At 43.5% G+C, this 17,749-nt stretch overlaps 1 protein-coding gene across 1 annotated transcript in view; it reads right to left on the bottom strand.

Annotated features, from left to right (window-relative positions):
- Positions 1–11,926, bottom strand: part of LOC115056047 (A disintegrin and metalloproteinase with thrombospondin motifs 20) — a 76,149-nt gene extending 64,223 nt beyond the window's left edge. Inside the window, exons 1-3 of the mRNA XM_029522288.1 lie at positions 11,834–11,926; positions 11,327–11,691; positions 7,794–7,962 (exon numbers count right to left, since the gene is read on the bottom strand). Of these exons, the coding sequence (XP_029378148.1) occupies positions 7,794–7,962; positions 11,327–11,691; positions 11,834–11,924 (625 nt within the window). The 5' untranslated portion in view covers positions 11,925–11,926. The remainder of the gene's footprint in view (positions 1–7,793; positions 7,963–11,326; positions 11,692–11,833) is intronic.
- Between the last annotated feature and the right edge of the window lie 5,823 nt (positions 11,927–17,749).

Genomic DNA, 17,749 nt, shown 5'->3' on the forward strand with positions numbered 1-17,749 from the left:
CTAAACATTCAATCTTTCCAGACAGTTGGACAGAGAGAGATTGTGTGTAAGTGTTAAGTCAGAGAAAAGCAACAAAAAAAAAAAAAAAAAAAAAAAAAAGGAAGGAAAACTTGCAGAGCATGCTGAGATTATTCAAGCAATGCCCTCAGTGAGGACACGAGGCGGTGCGTGACTCCCTGGCACAATGGCACACAACTCTTGACGCCATGAGGCCCTGCCCCAGCGCCAGCGCCAGCATCCAAGTCACAGCCAAGCCCGTCTGTGCCCGTGCACACAGCCCAGGCTGCTGGGCCAGAACAGAGCTTTGTATTTTCCAGGAAGAACCTCTCTGAGTCCAAGCCCGCTACACTAAACCCCTTAAACAGAGTCGTCACTGCAGACTGTCTGACCTCAGAGGGATTACCAAAGCACAGAAGAGTATGTACTGTACGTACATCCACAGGAAGAGGTGATCAGGCAAGTGTGAGATGAAAAAAAGAAGAGGAGGAGGAGGTGAAAATATGGTCTTTGGTATAATAGCCTTTGAATCAGTGCAGATTAGCCACACACAACCTTTCCCAAATCGCCTTAGGTTCAAATCCCCCTCTCACTAGGCAGTGAGCCGCTACTTACACCATGAGAAGACAGGGGCGACTGGCCTGACCTACCAGAAACACAAAGACATGACATCACTCTTGGCTCCAAATCAGCATCACCTACACATCCACATCCCTGGAACTGATTACCGAACATCAAATGTGATGTAGAAATTCTTTTTTTTTTTCTTTTTTGATGTAAACAAAAATGTAATCACCATGAGTCTATAAAACTGAACTCCAGCGGTTCTTGATTACAGAGTCAAATAAAGTGATAGTGAGCTTTTATAAGCAGTGTACTTTTGCCAGCACGAGAATTGGTCAAGGGTAAAACAGACCCACACTTTTCTGCTCAAATGCCTACTTCACTTGTTAACTTGCCTAAGGATAATCAAACACAAAGCAATGTCAGGAATAAAGTTAACCTATTTAATGACAAGTTTAATTGTGAATCAAGCTTCTCACAGGTTGTGACTTCCACGCAGACTCACACACAATGTTTCATTTTGTCTCCAAGCACACATGTTTACACTTAAGCATTCATTCTAATTCATCCATAAACATCAAAATATGGAAGCATTTTGTTGCTTGTGTACTACACTTGACGTTGGAGTCGAATTCAAGTCAAACCCAGATCAAAGACCTGCTCTTTGACTTTACTTTAGTTCTCTGTCAAAAGTATCAATGCCAAGAGCCCAACAATGGGGAACACACATCTCATTGTTGAACTAATTAGCATTCTTTTACAATGGCCTGCTGAGAGTTGAAGCGCCCGTTTCCCTCAGGTTCCAGTTATGTAGACGGCGTGCCTTAGATCGAGTAAAGGTAATGACTTGGTTGCATACATAGGTCAGACACTGGTTACTGCAGTGTAACCACCAGTAGAGCTGGAGTGGGGAAAAATGTTGAACAGACGCACAATTAAGTGCAATTCTGCGGCTAGACAGGGAGAAGCACAGGCAGCTAATTGTTGCTGCTGAAGAAGGATTTTAAAAGAGAAGTGTCGTGGCTTTTGACCTCACTGGAAGACGAGGGGGATTCGTACATTTACAATGCTCTTGGGGTTTGGTTTGGTTTTGGTTATTTTCAGTTCAGAGACATGCTAAACACAGCATGGTGGTCAGCTGAAGAATGTGTTTGGAGGAGTAGACCTCCTTTGAGGAGACAAAATTCAGATTCCAGAAAGTGGATCTAATGAATCTGGAGCCCTAATGATGGTCAGGAGACAAGGAGTGTTTTCTTTTTTCAGAATCAGACTCCTGCATTGAATTTTAGAGGAGGTCATCTTCCACACACCTGCCTGATCAGTTGACTAAAGAGCTACAATACAGTGGACAGTTCAGTTGGGTGCCTGGGGTCTTCTGGGACCTCATGCCTGGGCTTTGTCTCCTGGCACTGTGTGGTGATGGCTCTGTTCCCTGGCGGCCTCTGTGGGTCAGACGCTGGCTCGCTGCATCCTCTCTCTTTTAATTTGCTTTAAATGACAATGCCAACAAGTGTAAACTATACCTTAATATAAATATTTTAATATTAAAATGGTTAACAGCTGGTGAGTTAATAGGACTGTTGAGTAATACTTTTCCAACTCCCGCGTTTTCAAACATGTCAAAAACCCATTTAATTACAGATTTGCTTTGACAAAGCTAAGGCAGGTCTGCAGCTTTGAGTGACTATCTGGCCTCAAATGATAAACAGCCAAAGCTGCAGGCGATGACACTGATGTTTCAATGGCCACCACCTCTCCCCAGTCCACCTCAGTGGGGAAGTGTCGCTCACCTGTCACCCCCTCTCACCTCTGACTGCTACCCGTGCCACGACGCAGTCAGTCACTGTCACTCAACTTGCACTAACCATTCCAATCAGCGTCCATCTGCTAAGAATGCCCAGACAGTAGACAGTGGCAAAAAATAGCCCCAGCTGGAATCTGTCATGGGAACTCCCGAGACAACACAACACATCGGGTTCAACGGGGCTAAGGCCTCAGGCAGGCAAACACATGGCGGCTATTAAAGTTATAGACTGTCTATAGCTGCCCGACCCTGTTCTGCCCTGTCCAGAATATCTGTTATCTTAAAATCAGGTGACAGTCAGTGCGAAGGACCATATTATTAGCTGCTTGCACTATCTGTCATCTAGTGTTATGAAATATGAGGCAATAACGGGTAAGGGCATCTAGCTTGAAGGGAAACTTAGACATTATCCAAAACTAATGCACATCTTGCCTAAAGACAAGCCACTGCATAGCAAACCTCATTTCTCAACTAATTTGACAGTAAAGACAAACATTATCATGTATATCTTTTCCAAGAGAAAGTGCTACAAACGGAAAACTGAAAAACATACGAAACCCTGCTTCTCTTTCTATCTGGGCCTACAGCAAGGCAATGAGTGAGAAAACTACTTTGGAGAAGCAGGTGTAAAAGCAGAAAGACAGACAGTGGGAGCTTGAGAAAAAGCTGGGGCCTCTGCCAAACTCTGGAGGCAGACCGACAGGCACATGCAGCGCAGGCCAGGACTGCTCAAACACACGAAGAAAGAAACTCCTTTCTCAATTCCTCTGCACAGCTCAGTCAGCAATTCCCAATACTCAGTGGGACACTTGGTCCACTGACTGGCCAGAGACAAGCTCTTCTGACAGATGCAAACACACACTCACAAGCAAGCCACATCTATGCAAACGCACAAAAGCCCAAAACAAACTTTTTTGCCAAGTAACAATAGGTGCTTCCTGGAATGGGGGAGGCTCAGTCAGTCCAGGGGGCACGAGGGCAGAGAGCGAACCTAAGCCTTTTGGAGCCATCTGACATTCATAAGAGTCACACCATCTAAAGGCAGACCCGAAAGGTGAGAGGGATTGTCTGAGTGATCAGCGCCCGCCCATCACACCCCGGCTGGCCACCTTTCCTGACCCCTGTCAAGAGTCACAGTTAAGAGTAAAGCAAAGAACTTAATGCATGCATAGGCCCTACTGTGTCCAAGCAAACAAGCCGGCAAGCCTACTAACCACGTACCTCTAGGAGGAGAAAATCTCAAGGTCACATCCACCCATCCAGTGAGTGACTCCAAACAAAGAGGGAAGTGAGGTCACAATCAACAAGTGCTTCTATTCACATACATGAAAGCGCAAAAGGGAGAGCGGGCAGCAATTCAAGTCGGCTAGTTCAAACCCCAGGCGGGGGAGGGCATTTTTCCATGTAAATGAACCCATTGACCAAAAACCTGATGCTAGCATTTGAACTACCATGTATACACAGTGGGCACCAAGGGGGGAATCCTCAACAATGATTGTGTTGAGGGTCAGGGGTCACTGATGCCATGCGTGCCAAGTATTGCCGCATCAAGGGAAGTCGCTTCGCAGCTGTCCTCAGTTAGCAGTCGAGAAATCAGGTGAAAAGCTTGGGACTCAACTGTGGAACAACGCTGTTTGGAGTTTCAGCTGGTAGCATTTTCTGTTTAGCTCTCTGTATTCACTAAAGTGTTTCTAATTCAGACAAAACATGACTCCCCACAGCCCGAGACTCGCAGCCAACCCATGTTAGAAAGAGATACTGCGCGGCTGCTTTTCCCTCCGTCTCTCGCTCGTCTTCACATGCGTTTCAGCAAGCAAAGGGAAGAGAAGGGAAGAAGAATCTGCCCCTATCTGTAGTCACCCTCATCATTGCAGCTATCTCTGCTGAAGTATGATACAGGGATTCACATGCAAGCTCCGAGTCAGATACCCCTATAGAATATGTCATTAACAGTCGGCGCTTTGTTGTGATCTGGCCCCACTAAGCTTCTTCCCCAAAGGCTTTGAAGAGCCAGAACCAGGCACAACAAGCCACTCTGTGACTTTAACACATTAATCACCCACTCAACAACGATCTACACCAGAGGTATTCTAAAGGGCAGCGAAGCCACCCAGGTTGGCTGACAGAGAAAAGAAGGATGACACAGTTGGTACCAATGTCAGTCAATGAGGCCCTAAATTCAGGATGTTCAGATTAGTTGATTGACTCTCATCCTGCTGACCTGCAGTGTTCATCACTTCACACCGAAAACATACTTAAAAGTCATGTCCCTTCAACAGCACATCGAACTGTGCAACATTGAGCGATCAACTGGACACGAACACACACAAGTGTGGAAAAGCGGCTGAAGACAGGTATAGAGCCATGTCATGACTGCTGAAATAACAAACCATCAGTTTCCATCAAGGTAACACTTTAAAAGCCCTCATCATCGCACTTCTGCTTCTGACACTTCACAGGTAGTCATGGCTCATGTGCGAAAAAGGGAAGTATTTGTACATGTCATTGAAGACAAGTGAAAAACTTCATCATTGTGAATTTCATCTTTGTGGAAACATAGAGCTGCTCTCTTTTCAACACATTTTTGGTGTGAGGAGACTGTGCAAACTTTGGAAACTCTTGCAGCCTTACTTCAGATAGAAAATTCCCAGTTGTTGCTTTTTGTATCTGTGGTGCGCTGGAGCAGAGCAGTAGGTCAACACATGCAAGCTTATCTCACCACAGCTATCTTTCCACTGATACACATTCTGTTTCCTAGAGATCGCTTGATAAAACACATCTTGTTTCATCTTTTGTCATATTCAAAAAGATTTGTACTCTCAGGGCACAGCAAAGAGAAAGGAAAGAAAGAAAAAAAAAAATCACCAAAGTGAGTAAAAACCAAAGGGAGAGGCTGTCGGGCCGCCAAATCGGAGGCACAATTGGCCATTCTCGTGGCATTTTCATGTTTTTGAACCCACAAGGCCTCTCAACCTGCAAACCTCTTCAAAGTCTCAACACTGCCAAACCCTTCAACCCAATTTTGATTTAAGACAAGAGTCCTCTTCACAGGAATATAAAGTGGAGAAAGAAAGAGAGAGAGGAAAGAGAAAAAGCGAAAGGGCCATAAGATGACTGACCCTGACAAAGAGTGCTTTTATAGTTGCTCACACAGAGAAGATACTGGGAAGGGAATCTCCCCTCCACCTCTCTGCTAATAATACAGATTTGTGAGTCTATCATGTTAGCAGTGAGATAAATCACAAATCTCTTTTTGACTTGCAATGATTGAGGTTCTGTGTGAGTTATACTGAGCGCTGAACCCTGGTTGAAAAAAAAAATTGACCTTTTCTGTTAAACCCTAAATACCTTGCTGGAATGAATACAACAGATGCACACTTAATTGTATTCTTATCAATTTTTATTTTTGAGAGCTGTCGATTGAACTCTCTGATCAATACTTGATATTGTGTTGAATTATAATGTTTTAGAAGTTGATGTTGGAAAGACCTGTATTGCTAAATGACTAGCAACTATCTACCTAACTACTATATCCAGTGTCGTATAATAAGGTTTCTGCCTCGCAAAGGTAGTTTTTCTTTACCACTGTCGCCAAGTGCTTGCACATGGGGGGATCTGTTTGGTCTCTTTAAATCATTTTATGAAGAGTTTGGTCTAGACCTGATCTATATGTAAAGTGATATTTATTATGATTTGGCACTATAAAATAAATATAATAAATCTGATTTGATATATACATATCATTGCCTCCAGTTAAGAGTTTCGCACCAATGCATTAATTACAGAGAGAAAATCTCTTCTCACAATGTTCACACAAAATATCACTTCTTGCTGGAACATATATATGGAAAGGTACAGAGTTCAATGCTGGAAGGCCGGCGTCAAAAAAATACTGATCCTACAAGATCTGGGTCTTAATTCCTTCACTAACAAGGATTCTACTTGGTGGTCCTCTCTTTCTTGACACTTCTTTTTCTGTCTCAGCAATTAGTCTGTGGTTAGTAGCCCCGTACTTAAAGGTTGATTTAGTCTGATGAGGAACATAAAGAAGGAGCCTGTAGAGACATGTGAAGAGTGAAGACAGAAGACCGACAGGGATAAGAGACAAATGAGTGTGTGCACAAATGGAGTTAACCCATACGTCCAAAACCAAAAGGTAACTAAAGTCATACCCAGGGGTAGTAAGTACAAGTGTTTGGGAAGCAGAACGACACGCGTTAAGTCAGTGTTTGTATCTAATGTGCTAGTAGCTGCGTGTACTACACTCCCATAAAACAGACAGGACAGGCCTGTTAATCTTGGCTCGGGGAGGCCTTCAAAGAGCCCATTTATCACAGCATCTGGAGAGGGGCCTATCTGATAAAGCTGAGGAGCTGCAGCCTAGGATGGGACACATTATATTCCTGACCCAACCTGCTGCGTTCTTTTAATCCTCCTGCTTATTGTTTACCTGCTGCCCTTTGATGAAGCCCTACAGGTGTCACTACCATACACTAATCGTCTTCCCAAAGAATATAACTTCTACAAGGATTACTCCGGTTTATAGTTGAGATTAAGGAGATGGAAAAGTAAATATTAAAATGATAACTAATGAAAACATAACTAAAGGCCATTGGATATTCCTAGGACATGAGAAGTCAAGGGTCATTCCTGGAGCCTGCACTCAGCCAGCTCTTTGGGGAGAGTATATTTAAAAGTGCCTCAGAGTGGGGGCTGAGAGACCCTCCAGATTTCTCAGTCTCTTTTTACCACACACAGGCTGAATGAGTGAAAGGGCAGAGCATATGAAGGAGGTACTGGCCTGGCCCATCAGGTCAGTTCCAAGTTCTTTAAACTGCCGCCTCACACAATGGTCGCCACCAGGCGACAATGATGGGGTTCAGACAACAAGCAAATCAAGCTGCCTGTATATAAAAGATTTATTGCACCTCACAACAAAGGCCGCCCATGGAGCTCGCTACAAGGACAACTCCGAGGCCTTCCATCGCTGTGGACTCCGCTTGCTCATCCTACTTTCTCTTGAGGCCCTCTTCACAATCCAAAGACCTTTTACATAAAAATTCAAATGAAACTGGGGGAACTTTCAAGCAGGCTCCCAAGCGGAAAACCTCTCAATCCCTTTTCATCGCCACTGAAGACTAAAAACATATTACTCCCTCTCTCTGAGCTCCAGACTTGGGTTTGAATACTGTGGTGTAACACAAAGTAAAAGTGCTGTAGCTTAATGGAGATGAGGAGTTTTCAGTAGCAGCCCTTCATCAAAGCTGAAATCTTTCGAAATATCCCGAGGACTGAGGATAATTTACATTTGAGGCAGCATTTATTGCCGTGGCTGAGAAAGTGAATACAGGTCATCAAGAGGTAAGTGTTTGTGGGTGAAAGTTAGACAGACAGCAGTTACAGGCAGTGTAGTTAGGCAGTCTGTTACCTGAGGCAGCACAGGGCTCCGTGTTGTTGTCGGTATTTGAGATGTTCCCCTTCCTCTCATGTCGATAGACCAGATGAGGTTTATTGTGCTCCTCGTCATATTCCTCCCCCGCAGCATTTAATAGAGGTTCTAAGAAATATTCACCATGTTGTGTTGTAAAAGTCCCAATCTGGAGTGAGAAAAAAGCAGAGATGTGACTGATGGCTTTGATATGAAGCGTGTGCTTGCATGTGTGAATGCAGGTATAGTTTACTGATAGTTTCATTTGAAGAGATTGTGATCTAATTGTAGTCATTCTGTTTCACCCTTGAGCACATTTGCGTACAACATTTCCATGCCCTTAAAAAAAAGCAGTTTTTTTGGCAGCTTGCTAGGGAAAAAACAAACTGATTCAGGAAGGTCAGAATAAAAACCTATTGTAATGAGAAATGAGGACAATTTGTAGCTGTCTATATATTTTTTGATGTGAAGGTAAGTGATTATTTCGCCATTTCAGACCTTTAGGGTTTGGCCGTGATAAGGAGGGCCTGCTATAAGGGAAAAAAAGGCATTTCCCCTCGCAAGCTGACACTGGGAGGAGTGACATCATCATACATGGACAAAGCTGCTGACAGAGGAATGCTAATATTGATTTGGCAGCTCAGTCCCCCACAAAGCTTCTTAGCTCACTCGGCCATGAGGCACAATGGTGTTTGTATGGTAATTTCATGCGCACACTTTAACAGGATATAGGACACTGGAATGTTATCTTAAAGGCAGCATTACCCCATAACCATCCCCACGAGTGATGGACGCTTGACAATGAAGAAAACATACAAATCGGATGTGGAAAACGTGTCAAAACTTTTTGTGTATGTTTCCGCTCTGTCTTTCAAAAAGCGAAGGATTAGTCGGCTTGCACGTGCACACTGTACTTCTCGACATGTTCATCGCTGCAATGTAATGAACTTTAAGCAGAGCAAAAACAACATACACAAGAACCTACAGCCTCAAAGTGGCACGCTATACTCAACCTCAAATGCTGTCCTGGGATTTAACCATCTCTCAAACAGGAAAGAATTAAGGCATTGAAAAAATTCAATTACATGGAATCATTGAGGAGTTGTGAATGCATTAATCTTGATCCTAGTCCAAAGACAACTGGAATAGATGTGCGGACGCTGTACTGAATGCCCCTCACTCAGATACTTTCCCAAAGGAGATTTCAAAATAAGTACTCACAGTTGAAGATTTTTTGTTTTAGCTTAGAATGCACCTACAGATTGCTGGCCCCGTGTCGCTAAATAGAACATTAGAAATTATCCAACGGTAGAGTGTCTTAACTATCAATCACTGACAATGACAAAATCTAGTCATGTGAATCATCCTATGTGTCAAACTATCATTCTGTTTGGGATATTCAAATTAACCTACAGGCTCAAAAGACTTTTGGTCTGTGTCGGTTTAAATCTAATATCACATACATTTTATCTGAGATTTTGACTGTTGGAGTGACGAGATGCAATGAATGATTTAAAAAGTGCAGCAAATGATAGGTGTTTACCTGTAGCTTGTACGTCACTATCTATCATGAGCTAAATTTAATAAGATGGTTAGGCCTGAGCCTTTCTGAAGTTCTCATGTGGTGTTAACGAAAGGCAGTACAGACAAATGCTCTGTTTAGTCAATGGAGGGGGCAGAGTTTTGGGTTTTCCCAGCATTAGCTCAGCAGCAACTCTGGCAAAAGTCTGAACGGGCGCAATTGTTGCTGTTCAATAGCGGGTGCTGAACTGGACCTTAGAAGTGAGGGACCCCTTTCTGAAACAAGGTTAGACTCATGACATGGATGGAGTGACTGTTTGTACCCGTCTGTTTGATTAAACTTCACTAAGATCCAATCTGGGTGCTGAGTCACAGCTTCCTCAGCAGTCAATCTATGAAGTTAAAGAGGACATAAAGGTGTCCTGAGCTGATCTTTGCACGGAGGGATCAGACAGAGTCACAGGCCAAAAACTTCTATTGTGCCAGTGAACTATGGTTTCCCACAGAGTGAGCAACCCTTAAGTTCCCTCACAACCTTCGTTGGCAGTTGTCTCCTCTTCGCACCGTTTCTCCTCTTTTCTGCCCGTCACAGCTCACTTTGAAAAGGCCAAAAGCTCCAAAAAGCGCCCCCCCCCCACCCTTCACCAAAATCCCCCCATGGGGACGGCTCTGAGCAACTCTGGACAAAAGGGGAACCTGCTTTTTCTAGAACGACCTCTTTGTTTTAGGGCTTAATTATTCCTTAATGATCTCATCCCAACAAAATGTGCCTGGCCATTAAGCTGCAGTGATCAGATTCGGACACATTTATGACCCGATAGCCTCTGGTGCTGTCTCCATTGTGCTGTCATTCTCAATGAGTGATGATGCGGATAAGCCACAAAGATTGCTTGTAAAAGGATGCAAACATGTTTGGATAAGTGAGTCATACATCAAAGTTGGGCAGAGGGGCAATTAAAAGTTTATTACCCCGATAATTCCGGCATACCTCGTGTCTTAAACTGCTGTACAAACGTGACAACGCTTCAAGTGGTGGCCTCTCATCTCAAAAGTCACACCGACTGGAAGGTGATACCCCGTAATAGATAATCCACTAATATTTTTCAATCATTATGTCGGGATTCAACAGCAGGACAGTCACTGCATGCGTTGTGAACACAGCAGTACACAAAGTGCAGCTGACACCTATTCTCTGGAATGCTTTCCTGGTACTGTACATGGTGTACCTATCTAAAATATGGATCATGTCACTGATGGGAGTTACGACACGGAGGGAGACTCCGAGGCTATGGTCCTCCCATTTATGCTGCAGGGGCCAGTCAAACACCCCCAACCACGCACAATCCTGGCTGGCACTACTGAGGTCAACCCCCCCTGTCTCCGGACCGGTAACCTTAAGTGACCCATGAAGTCATCCCCTTCAACGCCTATCAGCTTCTCACACACAGGAGTCAGCAAAATGAATGGCGTGTGATCTTCATATGCTACAATGTGGCTCTAAACTTATTGGTAACCAATAACTAAATCAGAGTCCAACAAGATGGAAAAGATTAAATGAAGAGCAAAGGGCTGCCTCAGGATGAATGACAGTGACTGCCCGAGGCAGCAACTAACAATCGCTTTCACTTACAACCTGTCAAGTCCAAATATATGAACAGTGATGTGACTTAGAGGAACAAGGGAAGAGCAAATGGCTGAATGTTATTATTGATGACTTAGAGGAATAACCTATTGATTATCATTGATTATCACTGATCTCCTGGCAGGATGGCCTGTTGGAGCTGATCTCCTGCTGAGCTGCTGTAGAGCAGAGTGGATGCTCCGTTCATTTGCACAGCAGCATCAGCCCGCAGCAGGCAGCAGAGGTGCGGGGCCGTGCGTGCTCCGCCTCTGGGACGTGAGTTCCACCAACTTTTTTTTTTTTTTTTTTTTTTTTTTTTGGGGGGGGGGGGGGGGTTGGAAGGCCTGTCGTCAGCAATAACCATTCAAAGCAGTTAAAATTCAGTACTCACAAGGCCAGTGCACAGGCTGAATACCGCCGGGAACTCACTCCTGGCGTTGACGTGTCCGCGGAAAAAGCAGTGGCGCATATCGCCCGGGTCCTGGACGGACTGGTCCTGGTCCGTCCCGTTCCCCCGATCCACTCCCAGGTGTGTGACCGTGTAAGAGGGAGCGATGAAGCCGGAGTCCGCGGTCAGGTTGAGATGAAAGCGCTCCCCGAACGCATCGATCGTGTAGTGAACCCGTAATCCCGACAGGTCATTTAAACTCCTCCGTCTCCTCCTGTAGTGCAACGCGCGGGGGAACGACTCTCCGAAGTCATTCACACGGACCGGGGTGATGATCTCGTACGATGACAGCTGCTTGATGAAGCTTTCTGCAAAGAGAAGTCAGAGACATAAAGTGGGAAATCGTGGGAAACGTGTCGCGGTGACAATAAAAGCGGCTGCAGACGTCGCAGCGGGCATCAACGCTGCCGGTAGAATAAAAACAGCTCATGGATCAAAACAAAACGATACCTTGCTTTGGATGCAATCGGTACTGCAGAGTGTCCCGGACAAGCGCTGACAGATGACACATGAGTCCAACCAGCCAGATTGCAAACTGCATGATTTGCTCCGCTGAATAATGATAATAATAATAACAAACAAACAAACAAAAAACCCTACAACGCAGTACCTTCCCCCCCCCTCCCGCCAGTCTCTCCGGAGCGGCTCCCCGGGCTCCCGCTCCCTTTCCCCGGCTTGTCAGCAGCAACAAGTCGTGGGATCCGCTGAGGCTCTCTGCAGCTCAAGTCTTGCAAAGTGCACTGGCCTCATCGCATTGCTAAACATGCATCCACTGCCCCTCAGTAAACACCAACTCTTTATGACTCATTCATCCTGCTGGCAAAAAAAAAAAAAAAAAAAAAAAAAAGAAGTAAAGAAAAAAAAAATACAGCTTAATGTAAACTAGCCTATACTGAAAGGAGGGATCAGTGCCAAGTACTCTTTCCCTTAGCCATCCCTAAAACACCCCTTGCACCCAAAGCGCTCACCAACTGCGAAGCTACGCCCCTACCGGCTGCCGAGCCAATGGAGAGCGCGTCTGGACCCCCACACATGGGCCAGGCTGCAGTGCTGCAGTGCCGAGAAATCAACTCCAGCGTCAGTCACTATGAGAAGATCAAGTAGAACAACAGAAAGCCTCCCTGAGGAATTCAGCAAGCTCCTTCGTCAGCACTGACATTATATCAAAATAGTAAACTGAGCTTCTCTTTATTTTTTCCTACTTTTTTATTTATTTATTTATTTTTTGCACTTTTTGCACAAATTTAGCACCAGAGCTTTCAAATAAGGAGCTCCTATAAAAGCTGAATTACTGGCCAGGCCTGCGTTGGTCGCAGGGTTCAATGCATCAGGTGATATGAACTTATTGATAATATCTGAATGGGTTAAATGGCACAAAAAAAGAGTAAAGATGTAAAGTCTACCACTATATTGTGTCCACCAGAGAGCACTGACACAGGGTGCTGGTCGCTAACGCATGAAGCAGTGATGTGTTATTGACACAGAGATGGAGTGGTATCAGAACGATGAACCCCAACCCTGTTCCAGAACTGAAAAATTTCTCCTTTAAATCAACATCCTTGGGACTTTCCCTACAGTATGTTCAAAGTCTATGTTCCGCTTAGATTTCTTGAAAAACAATCGAGTTTTTTCAGCAGCTTTTAACAAACACCATTTCCCATGAGAGTCTGTGTTTACTATTTCTATGCTTCAATGCTCAACAGAAGAAGGGAGATCATGGACAAAGCAAGGGGTCGTGATTAGCTCAGACATGTTCAGGTTTACATTTGGATGAAACTAACAACAATGTTCTGTCGTGGAGGCAGAGCTATATGTGAGTACATCAAAGCATGATGTCAAACGTAGTCATCTCAATTACAGTGCTTTTGGAGGTTGCAATTAATTAATTAATTTATTTATTTTTTCCGAGCGTTTGAGAAATAACAAATCAGTTGTATCCATTCAGAATTGGAGATTGTGTGAACCCTTTGGCCTCACTATGAAGATGGAATATGCAACTTTTTCTCCCCCTTACACTTCGTGATAATGAGCCTTTAGTGAAACTGTCAGGGAGGTATTAGGTCAAATCTTTGAGTCACTATTATTTCTGTTTGAGTAGTAAAACAGATCAAGCATGGCTGTACTATAATTAGTTTCCTAAAGGAAGGATTTGTTTGAAAACGGATGTCTTAGATCGCACCGCGTGCATTTACTTGGTGTAGCTAGTAAATAGTGACCTCAGTGTGTAGAAGCCACTCACATTCTTATGTATCTACACATGCATGTCAATACTGGCTACATACTGGACAATGATACAAGTGTGCCTGGATTAACTACACATTTCAATTAAATGCTAATCTTTTCACTTAGGCTTGCCCTGTAATTAAAGTTGCATGCATTTTGATTTTTATTTATTTATTTGCATATTCAAGTATGTAATTGTAACTGACAGGAAAATATTAAGCACTCAAAGCACAAAATAATTACCACAGAGGGCATTATGGGCCATTCTTCACTGTCATGCATTGGCCTAGAGGAAGTAGACTTCTTTGGCCATAATGTGGCCAGCTTCTCGTTAATCATTTGGGCACGTAAAGTCTTACACAAAGTTGATGGACGTGTGAAAGGAGTCTTGTTTTTCATGTCCTTTGAAGACTGATGTCACAGCATTGTGAGTAATTAGACTCGGTGGGCTCACCGGAAACACTTTTGGCTCCTGTAAGCTCTTTGACACAAAACATCTAGTCTCCTAGTCATGGCTATTACGGTTTTTTTTTTTTTTTTAATCTCACTCTCACTCCTCTTTTTCTCCTTCAAGGTTTCATGGAGACATTACAGCTAAAGTCACAAAGTTGTTAGTGAGTTACTAAACACTGGTGAACCACATCCAGTGGATATAAGATATTTTCCTCCACTACACTTCTTCCATTTTCTTTTGTTTCATTGTTTATTTATATTTATATCTCATGGAGTCTTGCACAGAGAGATCAGTTGAGTTTTCCTCTCAATGCTCAGTGACGTACAGTTCTCAGTTTGGAGTAACTGTGTAAACATCTGCTATGAGGTGAAGTTCCAATGAAGCAACAAAGAGACAAAATAAAAAGTACATCTGGAAGCAGTTCAAACTAATAAAACAACAAGATTCGCAGATTCCATTTCAGTTGGCAACATGTAGAAACAAAAAAAAAAAGGATGGGTGGACCGACTGTCAATGTTCGGTGGGCTCAGTGTTCCAGTCAGGCGGGCTAAGCTGCGTCTGAATTTTGGAGCTCCTGAGACGAAGTTATTGTTATTTCGAGTAAAATCTCTTCTCTGTAAGTCGTCTGATGCCTCCCTGATGTGTTATTCATCCAATCTCCGAGCCTCCTGTGAGGCTATTCATCATACTAAAACCGCTCACTGTTCTTTCATCATTACGATCCAAGAGTAACTGTTCAAATATAGATGAATTTGAATTTGATGTGAAAAAGTCAAACTTCCGTAAATCTTACAGAAAGTATTGTTACTGATAAAAGTTGGGTGCCAGTAGCGACTGTGAAGATATACAGTTTAATAACGTCTGATCTGACGCTTGGAGGTGCATCTTATAAATCACTCTGTGGCTGCAAGAACTCACTGAAATGATCTTAGCTTTTTTGGGTGAAAGTAATGATGAGCCCCAGAGGTTGACTTGATGAGGTTACTTGATGTCGCGCTGCTTGGCACTCAGGTGCTAAGGCCTCTTGCTGTTACTTTAACTTCACCCCAGTCAGCCAACATGCTTTTATCACCTACAGCACAATTTAAAGTGAGCAAAATGACTGTGTCGGATAGCTCATTTAGGAGTGAGTGTTGCTACCCACATACCCATTAATGCTCCACAGATGCGATGGTTAATGGATGAAACATCCCAAATTTCTGCCAGATGTACAAAATCTGGTCTCTGCTCTTGGTTTCTGCCTTAGGGCTCGATATGACGTGGAATTCTTGAATTTGGAGCATGCTCCCACCGCAAAAGGTTCAATCCATCTTGTTCATGTGGATTAATGATTATAGAGAGCACTGACATTCACCAGCCCCCATTTAGCCAGTGACACTTCCAATTCTTACATGTCTCACCCAAAATGCGGCAGGAAGTTATGCCCTCAATAGCCCCTAATTGTGCACATATTGAGGTCATTCCTTCATAGATCAAATGTCAATTTCTTAATAACAAAGTGCTGGTGAGAGGTTTGCTGATTTCCACATTTTAACTGTCTCATTGTCTTCAGTAAGCAATATTGTATCCTGGCCTGGCCCTCCCTCTGGTTTGGCCCTTGGCCACAGTTGACCCTGTGGGGTCAGGGAAAGGGGAAATTGAGGTTTGGTAAAATGAGGAGTAATAACTGAGGACCTGGCTCTTTCCCAGGGTTAACCAGATTAACAATAACCCTTTACATAAAATTTTGAGATGTATTCTGGCACTAATACTTGCACATTTCATTCATCTCATATACTAACTTTGTAGTCGGCGTTTTATAATAATTTTGCACCTCATCATTTAAGATTAAAGCATCAGCAGGGTGTCTGTTTTACTTGCTTGCACGTGTTTCTGTGCTCTGACAATGTGTTCATGTGGAAAATTTAGCCAAGGGTTGTCCCCTTATGGGAGGAATCAATAGCGGTGAACCAGACATCTGTGAAAATCATGCATGCCACATTTGATTTGATGGGTTTTGGTGGTTTGTAGCACAGACCATAAAAGATATAAAGACATTTAACTCTATTGTCCTTATTGATAGTTTTACCACACACAACGTGGCTCATTTCTTTGCTTTTGCTGTTTGTATATATGTGGACAGTAAAACATTTAATTTATTCTTAGTTTCCATTGTTTGGACTTTCTGCACTAGGGTCAATCATTTACTCAACTCTATTTTAAATAATTCAAAGAAATGCAAGGAAAAAATAATTTGATTTGACAGATGAGTTAAATAAGATGGCTGATATGTTTGAATTCAGATGAAACAAGACTACAATTTCATGGCATGAACTTATCATATGACACTGAATGTGTTTGAGGCCCAGCAAGAATCAATGTGCAAAGCTCAGCTCCGTCATTCTTGCTGTATACTAACCGATGGCAGCAGTGGAAGGCCCGAGAGCTCAAACTGCCTAAGAGTCACTCTCCCTCTCACAGTTCAGTGGGTTTGAACTCCCCAGTCATAACAGTGATCTATACCTGCTGATATATATCAGGGCCTTGTCTTTACCAGCCACTCCTCGCAGTGTCGCAACCTCTGCTTTCTCCAATGCTTGTCTGCACGTGGAGAATGGCTCCTCCGAGGGCGGCCCTCCAAAAACTGCAGGACTTCACAGTGTATTGTTGTGCCTCCGGTTGACAGCTAGTTCATTATGACAATCCACAGACCTTGGGGAACACTCTGAATGTGCCATAGCATTAGATAGATGGTATTGTGTTGCAACACGTCAAGTACTGGTGTTGACCTCTTAATGGTGTACTTTAATCTTCATGGCGCAATTGGCCTTGAATCCTCCGAGGAGAAATTAAAAAAAATCACTGGGGTGTAAATGGCAGGTTACTGTGTCACTGAAAGAGTTACCATAACATCGCGGCCACACCCCCCTCTCTGTCCTATCTCTTGCTCCCGCCCTTTCCCTTCTCTGACCATTCAGGTGGTTCTCATGGTGCAGTGATCAAGGGGCTCGGCCAGCTGAGACTTGTGTTGGCTTGCACTGCAGATTAAGCCCACCCCCCCCCCACACCCTCAATTGCCACAACGAAGCTTCATAAACTGTTGAATTCCAAAGTGCCCTTTAAACACAGTGGTCTGTCAACCTCTTTCCTGCTCCCATTGAGTGGGGCATTGTCTGTTTTAGCCCTGCAGGCAGCTGGAAAACAATGTCAAAGCAGCACTCGCTCACCACTCTTCAGAGTACTCTCTCACTGATGAATCATCGCATTCTGCCGAAATAACAAGATAAGATTGACAGAAAATTTAAAAGAGAAAAAAATCTAGCTTCCATTTTGATGGCTGTGGTGAACACTGTTCAGTAAATAAAGAGATCCCACTGTTTTCACAGCCACAGATCCTGTATTTTGACATCCTCTTTTCCTGCTAGGTGAATTGTTAACCATATTATTATTATCATACAGCTGACGTCACTACACCACAGGAAAAAGCAAGTCAGTTTTGTAAAAGGCAATCACTCATTACAATAAAGAACACATAATGTGTATTATGTGTATTCAGCTGTAAAAGTGAAAATTAGCACACTTAATGGCAGATGTGTTCAATGGACTAAAGCTTTATTATAAATGTCCGAATTCTCCTGTGCGTCTACATAAAAGAAGTAATCTCTGATGATGATGATGATGATGATGATCTCTGAAGTTTTAATGGTATG

This window comes from Echeneis naucrates, chromosome 16 (genome assembly GCF_900963305.1).
Source record: "Echeneis naucrates chromosome 16, fEcheNa1.1, whole genome shotgun sequence".
In the NCBI taxonomy this organism is placed as follows: Eukaryota; Metazoa; Chordata; class Actinopteri; order Carangiformes; family Echeneidae; genus Echeneis; species Echeneis naucrates.